The sequence below is a fragment of the Phaethon aethereus genome (genome assembly GCF_964289735.1).
Source record: "Phaethon aethereus genome assembly, chromosome: 3".
Lineage (NCBI taxonomy): Eukaryota > Metazoa > Chordata > Aves > Phaethontiformes > Phaethontidae > Phaethon > Phaethon aethereus.
The window spans coordinates 69,093,128-69,104,375 of NC_138576.1; the positions used below are offsets into that span (position 1 = coordinate 69,093,128).

General features: G+C 43.4%; 1 protein-coding gene across 1 annotated transcript; it reads right to left on the reverse strand.

Annotated features, from left to right (window-relative positions):
• Positions 1-24: 24 nt before the first annotated feature.
• On the reverse strand, positions 25-11,248 carry FUCA2 (alpha-L-fucosidase 2; the record flags this gene model as incomplete). The annotated part of the gene is made up of 7 exons (XM_081997711.1): positions 10,563-11,248; positions 7,310-7,497; positions 5,317-5,656; positions 4,508-4,718; positions 2,932-3,122; positions 1,637-1,745; positions 25-165 (listed from the first exon to the last, which is right to left on the reverse strand). Exons 1-7 carry the CDS (start codon positions 11,006-11,008, stop codon positions 25-27), a joined length of 1,626 nt encoding a protein of 541 aa, XP_081853837.1. The 5' UTR covers positions 11,009-11,248.

Here is an 11,248-nt window from a genome sequence, read left to right on the forward strand (position 1 = left end):
GAGGGGGCTCCAGCAGTGAATGGCTCAGTTTATGCCAGTCAGTTGCAAAGTCCAGCCCCAATGACATGGCAATTGCTTTGGAGTTAACTGAGGTAGAGCTATCAGGATTCCCTTTTCTCCCAGTGCAACCCATTTCAGCAGTTCCTGGTAGCCAGCCAGCTTCACCTGAGATGATAGAGAGAGACATACACTACAGTTAAAACAGTGCCTTTTCAAAGTGCACGTAACTGCAAAAGTGACAAAAAAAAAGTTGTTCCATAGCTACTTTACTGGTCAGTTATCCTCAAATGCCACTTGGCAACCAAATGAATGATTAAACAATTACTAGAGGTAGTAGAAAAATACTTGCAAAGTAGATATGTAAGTAATAAAAGCTGGTGATGTTAGGTCTTGAGAAGTACTTAGGTCTGTAAAAGGTACATAAACACTTTTCAGAAGTATTTGGGTCTAAGCAGGAATCTGGGCACCACAGTGCACAGTTTTGTATCACCTATTTCTGAAATGCCTGTTTCCCATGGTGGAACTTGTAGTCTTGAGTGGGCAATATTCCTTACAGAGTGCAGCCAGGTATCTCAGAACAAAGCTAACCTGAAGAACCTCTCCACTAAAAATACACAAAGAAGGTTTATGGTGAGACTCTTATGCCAGCTGGTGAAATGCTGAAAATAGTGGAACAGCTGAAGACCAGTCTCCACCCCTGAAGAAGATTACTGTCTTGTGCATGTATAGTCTAGATGCCTCTACAAAATTCAAGATTTATCTACATCATTTCTGAAATTATTTCTTCCTTATCACAGAACTGTCTTGGCACTAATTAGATTCTTTTCATATGGAACTAGACCAGAAGAGATGGTCTAGAAACACCCTTAATGCATTTCAGCAGGTAGTAGGCATCCGATGCATGAGACCAGGGACAGATCTAAGCCAAAGTGAATACCCACCTTAAATGCACAGCACTGATATTAAATCCCGAGCACCACCTGTTCTGCTCTATAGATTGGGTTACACTACTTGTTAGTGTAGGTGTGACATCAGTGTCCTCAACTTTGCTCCAAGACACGCATCTAGGGCTGCACTGAGTTACTCTTTAGCACCCCTGGGCAACGAAAACCTCTGTGTACTTTCCCTTTGTGCAAGGCTTTGGCTTGAAGCTACTGCACCATTACAGCAATTACAGTATCACCAAAGTCATGAGGATGGCTATTTATAAAGAAAAGTCATGCCAAGTTAGAGTCTACACAGGGAATAGGAGGGGTGGCAGGTTTTTTTCCTGCTACGTGGCCTCTTTTTATGATCCTTGGTTTGCAAGCTAAAACACAGCCCAGCAACAATTCAGTCTAGCTTTGTTTGTTGGAGAAGAAACACCCCACTGGGAAGACTATGACGAGGAGATCCCAGAAGGAAAACAAACATTTTGCTGGGTCTCTTCCAATGTACTCTGTCCTCAGAGTTATGCACTCCCAAAAGATGCCAGAAACTAAAATAAATAGTGATGGAACATCACAATAAATAGTGATAGAACAAATCCTAGAGGTGTTTTCCTTCAGAGTATGTTCATTTCTTGCACTGTCTGTCAAAAGCCTCACTGTTCTAAAGGGGAAGGGGGGGGGGGGGAGATGTTGGTGGTGTCTTTTACCTGTGTGTCTCCAAGCTTAGCCTGTGGCTCACCAAGTTCCAGAGTCCCAGAGACTGGCCAGTTAAGGAAGATAGCATTGACTCTGCCTTCTTTAGGGCTGAAAGTGTACCTGGTTGGAAATGGGGAACAGAAATGCAGGTCAGTTTTACCTTGTAAATTTTCTGAAGTGATATATAGAGTGCTTTCAACAGTGGAAAAAATGGATTTGAATTACATTTTCACACACATAATCATCTTTTCAGATGTTTTTTCTTTAATAAAAGTACTGTTCCAACAAACTAGAGGTAATAGAGACTATTAAAGAACTGATTTTAGAGGTAAACATCTGTAGTAACTTTAGCAAGCATATAGTAATGCACTGCTGCTCAGCCATGTAGGAAGGAGGCACTTGCAGCGCAGGGGAAATCATTAACAGATAATTGTGCGTCATATTCAGAAAAATATGGTAATTCACAAACATACAGATATTCCACAAGAGTATGTGTGACAATAAAGCTTGCACCTTGAATGGATAGTTTTTTAAATTTTAATTTCAGCACACATTATCTACAGTACGTCCTTGGAAATCTTGTGGCACACATTTGAAACATTCCTCCCTCCTTCCTTCATTTAGTTACAATTTCTTACTGCTCTTGGAAATGGTTTTATTAAACAGCCAACAGTTCAGCGTTTCAAGGCTAAAGCCAGATTGCCAAATCCTACTGGGAACAGGAGTGAAAGGTCCACTGAAGCAGAGAAGGGGGTCAAGACCAAAACCCTGATGGGTTTTGGCATTACAGCAGCTATGAGGCACAAAGGTAGAGGAGAGTCCAGAGACTGGCTGAATTTAGCGACCAAATAATTGCTGTTATCTTCTCATGCATTTTTACCTTAAAAAGAAATGCAGAATATGCTAGACTGATGTCTAGTTTCTTTCTCTCTAAACAGTGACATCAAGTATTCCTTTGTACAGATAAATACTTCATAGCAGTTTTATATTTCTGGATTTGTATTTTTTTATATAGTTTCTGTTCTCAGCTACACTAAGAAGCACAAGATCACTAAGGAAACACCCACAACCTTCCCTTCAGCCTTGGCATCATCCTGAAACTACACTCTCTGACACCCATCATCTACCTACAGTTTTATACACACTTTTATGTGCAGTTACTTAAACTGACAAAAGGGTTAATTTCTTCACAACATACAAAGCAAAATGGTGACTTCTGTAGCATCGAGCCATTAAGAATTTCAAAATTTCACATACACTGCTACTGCTGCTTTACGCAGCCTACACTTTGATTCAGTAGCCTTACCACACTGCTGGTGTGACCGTGTCATTCTGTGCTCTCCATGGTTTCGTTCCATAGATGGCTTCTCCGTTGACTTTCAGCCAGGCACCCATCTGCCTCAGGCGTTCCTCAAATACAACAGCGATGCGACCATCGTGAGTGGGCCCGATATTCATCAAGAGATTTCCCCCACAAGACACTGTTTCTGCAAGTTGCTGAAATGTTTTTAAATACATACACAGAACATATGGTTATGGCTAATGAAATCATATATTTGAAGCTCTTTCTAAAGCTAAGCACACTGCTTCCGAATGATGAACTGAACCAGTTATGTTACTGCTGCACATTTAGACCTTGAGGGTCATACTAACAGTCAATACAAAACAAAATCCCATAAAACAAAGTGCTGCTGTCAATTTTTATGGCAGAAAACATCCCAAAATACATTTTTGCACCAATATGTCTGACTGAATCTACATTAGAATCAGATCCTATAATCTTTTAACATTTCGACTTTGCAGGAATTTCATAAGGGTTTTACCGATAGAACGGATCAATCATTTCTCTATACAAGAGGAGAATAAGGCTAATAAATGCCACTTCCTTTTTTACTGAAGCCGAGAGAAGCAATTTCCTTCTTCTTCCTCTGTTTCATGCTCTCCCCGTTTTACAGAGACACCTGTAAAACACTAGGAAGCCTTCTACAGAGTCCATAAATGTTCCTGTTCACACCCACACTGCCCTCCAGAGATCATGGACTGAGATGCACGCGTGTGAAGAACAGACAGCTGGAGACAAGCTATGGAATGAATTTAAACCTTCTGCGTCTGCAAAGAGGTTACTTCAATTTGAAATTATCTTTTGCAAGGACAGTACTAAGATTCAGATTAAGCAACAAAAACACTCAGTCTTTCCCTCACTAGCTGAACTTTGCAATTAAATGCACTGTATCTGAAAGATAAGTCTTCCTTTCACTCAGTTTTTCTGAGCTTCTAATACATTACACTAGCAAAGGGAATCCATGTTCTCTTAACACCAGCCATCTGCATCTGCTAGTGTTTATCTGTATGTCTGTAGTAAGTGTGGTGGTTTATTTTTTTCTTTAAGTGGGATGAAAGGAAAGTTTCACACATCAAGGTAATAAGACTATTAAGAGTTATAAACTGTTTCTAGCTAGAAGGAGGAAAAGGTGTAACCTTCAATCAAGAGTTCCTAAACAGGAACTGTGAAACTGCAGTTGTTTGCTTCTCATCAACTTAAAAGTGCAGTTAATAGAAAAACTTAGCAAAAAGGTAATTATGAGACTATCCAAATCAGCCTCCGGCCAGTTACTCACAGGGGTAATAGCTTCTAAGAAACTGAATTTTTACTAGATAATTTTTCCCTTAGTCATTTCTATAAAATTAATAAGAATTACATGGATAGTCCATCCTGCCAGTGTTAAGCTGCAAAGGAACAAAATTATTTATTATTTCATAAATTCATTATCCAATTAAAGTAATAATTTTTATAAAAATAGATACATAATCGAAATGTTACATAGTGTAATAATCAGGAAGTAGAATCAGAAGTTGCAAGCAATTCCTTTGTCCCACTGTACCTTCACCAAGTCCTCAATGGTGAGGTAATCGTCAAGCTGTGCATTCCTCCGGTACCCCCACGACTTCTTGTCAATAGTCATACAGTTCTCCCACTTGTGAGGCAGGAGGTGTCCAGGGTTATAGCGGTCACTACAAGTGTAGAAGCCGCCGTGCGTACAGATGCTGCCAACTCCCCAGCGGTCATTGGTCACAACTGTGTCCCGGACAGGACTGCAAACAGAAAACTTTTATTATTTTTATTCTATAAAATGCAGTCACAGCCAGTGTAATCCCTTCCCACACACCGCTCCCAGAAACTAACATTTAGGATGACTTCTGTACTATTAATTTATTACAATTAGATTAAGTGCAATTTCAGGAATCCTTTCTCATCTTTTGCCAGTAAAAGGTCCAGATTGGCATTTCTTAGGGAAAATATACTCCAGAATTTCACAGGAGCTCTGCCAGAAACCAGCCTGCACTTCACACCCACTGCCAGATGCTCCGTCTGTGATGACAACAATGTGCCCATATTCTCATTTGTCTGTGCAGGAGACAATACTTAGGGAAGAATATGATGAGGTAGAATAGCCAGTACCATCTTAACTGATGAATTTGCAAGTATGGTTAAAAAATATAGGACAGTCTTTTTCTAAATCAAGCTTTGATAGTTGTAGGGGAGACTTGGATTCTGTATTTCAGAAAAATTAATATTTAGTTAAGTCCTTGTAAGTAGAGGTAAAAGGTTCCACAAAATATACAGAAAATGAGACGAACTAGACACAGAACAGAATTTCAGATGAGGAGCTAAACCAGCATCGTTATGTACCTGTCATTATACAACCAAGCTAAGAAGCCAGTGCTGTTCCAGTAAGTATCTGGTGCATTTCCATCCCCATCAGACCAAATTATTTCTGGCTGGTACTTGGTCACAATTTCATAGAGTTCTGGTAATGATTTACTGGTTGGAAACTTTCTTGTCTTAAAGACATTGGTGGCATCCTCAAGGAAGAGGGGATTAAACCATTCGAATAGGGAATGATATAACCCAAAATGCAAGTCAGTCCTGTTTCTAACAGATGTTGCTAGTTCAGCCACAAGATCTCGTTTTGGTCCCACATCAACAGCATTCCAGGTCCAAGAATATTTGGAGCCCCACAAAGTAAAGCCTGAAAAGGGAAAAATCAAAGCATAAGAACAGGAAGCAGAAGAGGCGAAGTTATAGTTCCTCCTTCTGGGAAGTAGTTCACAAGTGTGTTGCAAAAAATAAATATAAAACAATAAAAATCATATATGTACTAATATTATTGTCATAGTATAAAGTATGCCTATAATCTGTTTATGCATGATGATAGTAGTCATAACATCAGAAGACAATGCCAGATACATTTGTGGTTTAGGGGTTTTTTTATACATACACATATGCATTTATTATTTTCCAGTTCTGTACTGTTGAGGATAATTATTTCTTCTCCTTAATTATTCACTCCGTTCATGTCCCTATTAAATTAACCAAAAATACAGCAATTTTTGAGACATCTACATTTTCACTGAATGTATCAAATGAGAACTGTGAATACACATTTAACAATTGGAAGATAAAATTCTCAGCTGCAGAATGCACAGGCTATCATTTGCATTCAAAGACTGTTTTCCTCCCTTTTGTTTAATTCTTATGTACATGTTCATTTTTCATTTGTCTTGACATTTATAACAGCTCAATCAACTACTCACTACATGTATGTAAGCAGAGTGCAAAAGCTCCTGAAACAGCTTTTAAAATACCAGCCTTAAATATCAGGAGGGATGTAACATTTCAGACATCTGGCAATCCAGCACAAGCACTTAAAAGTACTAATGCACTGCAGACTTAGACCACTGCCAGAGGAGCTCCACTCTCACCTTCAAACTGCTTTATACTCATTGCCTAATAAATCTTGTTAGTATTTTTGTGAACTGGATAGATGTCATTGTATGAACTAGACAAATAAGCTAAAAATTCATACCCAAGGCTACAGGACAGACTAAATGAATCATTATTCTTTTGAAGTCACCACGAATTATGCCATGAGCGTCTTCAAGATCAAGATTTTATGCATGTCAGAGCTGAGATTAAAATTCACAAGTTACAAGTTGCCAGTCTTGGACCCACATCTCCCCAAAAACCAACAACATCCACTAGATGTACTGTCATACTGCATCTTATTATTTTATCCTTTCATTGCTACCGGATTTCCTTCCAAGCACTTTCTTTTTCTTTACTTTTCTCTGCAAAGCATCTTACAATTACAGTGCCAAAAATCAACCGTGCCTATAAAGTTACAGACCTGGTTCAAGGTTTTGGCTTCTATGCACTACATCAGGAAGAGCTGTATATACCCTGTGTACGTTTCTAACTCTGAAGTTAACTCCTAGAACATACTCCTAAATTCCTTGGAGAAACCTACACAGCTTGTTAACTTCCTGTACACAGCAGCATTCACTTTTGTGGTTCCTTGAGCAATAAATTGCACAACAATAAAAAATAAACAACAGCTACTACAAGGAAGCTCAGCTGCCCCCACCACTTCAGACTGTCTTACATACAGCAAGAGAACAATGACACAATCTATTTTTCCTCCTATGCAAGTTTCATGGTCATAGCATTTGTCTAAGAGTCGGGAAGATGCACGAACATTTCTTGGGTAGTTTGTTTCCTTTTTGGCTGGGTTGGGGCAAGTAAGCCTGCCTGGCTTTCTTTGTCTCTCTTAGCAGGCAGGAAAGTCACCTTGATTCTTCTTGACAGAAATGCAACAATTCCTAACATTCACAAACCTACTTACCTTCATGATGCTTTGAAGTTAAGACAACGTATTTTGCACCTGAAGCCTTCAGAACATCTGCCCACTGGTTGGGATCAAAGAATTCTGCTGTAAACAGTGGCCCAAAATCTTCGTAACTGAACCCAGGTGGATAATTTGCCTCCATAAATTTCACATAGGGCTCTCTCTTTTCCTTCTGCCAGTACCACCTACAAAATACGGAGCAAAACCATGTCTGCTGGTGTATTTTTTAGATGAAGAAAAGAAAACTGAAATCATCAGCTCCTATTTGCATTCACACTGAGAGGCACATGCACTGGAGGTACATGACACTGGCAATAAGACAAAATTGCTTCAGAACAGTATTAATTATGAAATATTTCCTTTTCTCTGTCCTCTTTCCCCATGCTCTACATCTTTCAAGCACTCCAATTTGGAAAGGTCCCAGGATTTCATTTTGAGCAATGTCACAAACCAGCTACACTTTGAGAATGGAAAAAGAGCAGTCTTGTTCAGTACCCAAATCCCAAAACCATACTAGAGAGACAGGAAGGTAGACAGTCCACGTAAGCAGCTCAGGTGGCATGAGGAATGCACTTTTTCTGGACTAACATGACTCACCCTCCTCAGGTCTCACATATCAGCCATCAGGCATCTCTGCTCCCACACCACAACTCCTACAATCCATGAACATGCGGACCAGCAGCTTTACCTCTCTGCTGGTCCAGAGTCCTCTATGCCAAATGCAGGCGAGTGACCTGATGTGTGAATGGATGCCCACGACCCCAGAGCCGGAGAAAGCTGTGGCTGCAGTGCACTGCAGCTGCTGCACACGTGAGGCTCTGAAGCAAAGGCACCCTACTAGAAGGCAGGTCCTCCAACAATAACCTGCCTCTGCAAGAACCTCACACACTCCGAAATGCATCTCTATCGCAGGCTCTAGCGTGCAGGCACACATCTGCCTCAGTCCACTGGACCAGTGCACACAGATTTAGGAACTAGAAGGAAAAATAAACTGATGATCTCTTTTTGCATCCCACCTAGCAAAGACAGGGACAGTTTTTATCCCAGGCTTCCCCATCACAGTAACCATTATTGTCACTATTCCAACTGGTCTAGTCCACAGCAAGGCTTGGAGCTTCGCTCTGTGGTCCAAGGGTGGTCTCTCACCCTCATCACAGGCAGAGATCACAAATCATCAGTAAAGCACTATTTATTTTCAACTTGCTCCATCCCTCCCCTATCTAGTTCCAAAAACAGCACGCAACAGTCCTTACTGCATAAACAGTCTTTATTGCTGGGGACCTTCTAACAACAACATATGTTGTGACTGCTAATGCTTATGTAGAAAAGCGTCTGAAAGCATCCACCTTTCTATCAATGAAGCCAAGAAGCAAAAATCCTGTTGGCAAATCTAGACATAACTGAAAACAAATTGAAAGTGAAGGAATAAGGCCAGAATCTGAATGTTTGAAATGTGTTTCTCTCTTCTGTCCCGAGCTGGACTCTGACCTCAGTTCTGCAAGACCACAGTAACTATATGGATATTATTGTAATCTTCCCAAACAGAATTCAGCATAAACAAACACAATCTCTGGCAGACAACAGGGAAAAAATCTAGAAGAAAGATGCTGAGACAGCCTTCCTCACTGAAAGAGGCTGGGAAAAAAACCCAATAAATCTGATTTTAAAGTATGCAATTGCATAAAGAAACTGGTAACATCCTTGCACCTCTCCCTTTGTCACGTGGTTTGCTAACATGAGCACTTCTACTCTGACATGATTAGATTCTAGAAACATCCTGATCAAGGCTGTGCTCTGCAGGAAGGACGACAGGCTGTGTAACATCAGAGTTTATGATTTTTGAAGCTGCTAACACAGGACCTCAGCCCCCTGACTGCACATGCTGCCAGGTGGCCCTGAAGCAGCTCCACACCCACAAGTGCCTAAGGATGGGAGGCTACAGGAATACAAAAAACAACTTCATCAACTACATTGCAGTGTTTCGGGGTCTTTTTAGAACAACAAAAAAAAACAAACACTTGATCCTGAATCTGTGCACCACTATCAGAGCAACAGCACTTGGAGTAAGGCTTGAACCCAAAGCTCGCTTCTCCCCCCACCTGCATCAGGAAAGTAATTCATTAGTAAACGCAGTCCCCATTAAAAACTGCCGAAACCCTTGAACATAACTCTGAACAGACCAAATATTGTCAGAAAACAGTGGTTTGTTTATATTGATGGTGGTTTGTTTAACAAATATTGCATTTAAGGTTTACTATAGTTCTGCCACAGAGCTGCTGTTTTCTTCGTATTGTAAATGATAACATGACTCGCTTGAAGTCATACAAGAAGTATTTGGTAGAGCATGGAAAGAAGATAGCAAAAAAAATGCTTACAGCCAAAGGGCCTGAACCAAAAGTTTTATTCAGTCGTTGAATTAAAATTATTTGAAGAATCAGAGCTTTAGGTTCTTTTAATTGGAAAGTACTCTTTAATAAAAATAATAAGAAAACCATCAACAGCACAAAACATGTGCAAGAAAACTGCTTGCAGTTTGCCAAGCAAGGGCAGCGATGGAGGGAAGGATGGACTCCCACACTCCCCACAGATGGTGACACGGCCCTCCAGCAAGAGCTGCTCAAGGGTCCCTCGGGGAGGCTGAGAGGTCCCCAATGCCCGTCCCCACAGAGCATGGGGAGAGACCCTTCATCGCGGCCCTGAGAGCTCTCCCTCAGCCATTCAACTGCCTTTTTCACTAATGCTGCGGAAACCGCATCTTTCGTCGCTCCACACTCCCTGCTTAACTCGGTTCACGTTAGACAACATATTCAGGAGTTTTGGGGCTGGGCAGACAGATGGTCACGTACCAGAAGCACATCAAACTCCGCTTCATAAATGGCGCCATTGAGTCCGTGGTCCCACTGCCCAGCCTCAGGTGGAAATAAACCTCTTCCCACACACCTCAGTGCCTGGGTCAGTCTGCAGAGGGGCTTTAGGCCTAACCATGGCCTTGGGGGGGGAACACACCAAACCAAACCCCACCTGCCCCAAGAGCTGCTCTGCAAGAACTCCCTCAGACCGTCGGCACGGCCCATCCGCAACAGCAGCGGCTCTCTCGGCGCGACCCTCCCAGCTGCCCCACGACGGCCGCGGCCTGAAGGGGTTGCGGGGCGCCGCCGCCGGGGAGGCCCCCGGGCCGGGCTGGGCAGGCCGCTGCGGCCGGCGGGGGCCGGGGCCGGGGCCAGGGCCAGGGCCAGGCCGGGGAGCTCACCAGAACCACTCGCTGCCGAAGCTGGGCACCGAGAACACGCCCCAGTGGATGAAGATGCCAAACTTCGCCTCGTCAAACCAGCCGGGCAGCGGTCGGGCATCCAGTGAGCCCCAGGTGGGCTCGTAGCGGGGCCGCCCACCGCCGCTCGACGGCCGCGCCGGCAGGAGCCCAGGCAGCCCCAGCAGCAGCAGCGCGGCACAAGCGAGCAAGCCCGACATGGCGGCGGCGGGCGGGGGGGCCGGGGGAGAGGAGCCGCAGCGCACGGGCGGGGCGGGGCGGGGCGCCGGAACGCAAGGCGGGCTCAGGCTCGCAGAACCAGCCGCTCTCCGGCCAAAAAGTATCCCGTCCCTGGCGCCTGCAGGTGGACGGCTCCCCCTCGGCCCCTCCCAAGGCTCGGCCCCGCTGTCCTGGCGGAGCCTTCCTCTCTGTATGGAGAAGCGCACCATGCGTTGGGGATCTCGTCCCCGTTGGTGCTGTTTTATCTGGCTGCTGGATCACAAATTGTCACATGGATTTTAAGGATTTGAAGAAAATGAAGTAACAGACTTCTGCCTTGGCCAACATCTCACCGGGCTCCTCCTGCCCGCTGCCACCCCCAGGCCCTGACCGCCCCAGGCTCACTGCCTGCCTGGCCCTGTGTGCTTCCTTACTGCCCTCTTCACCGAGGAGAGCGCTGGCCGCCCTGC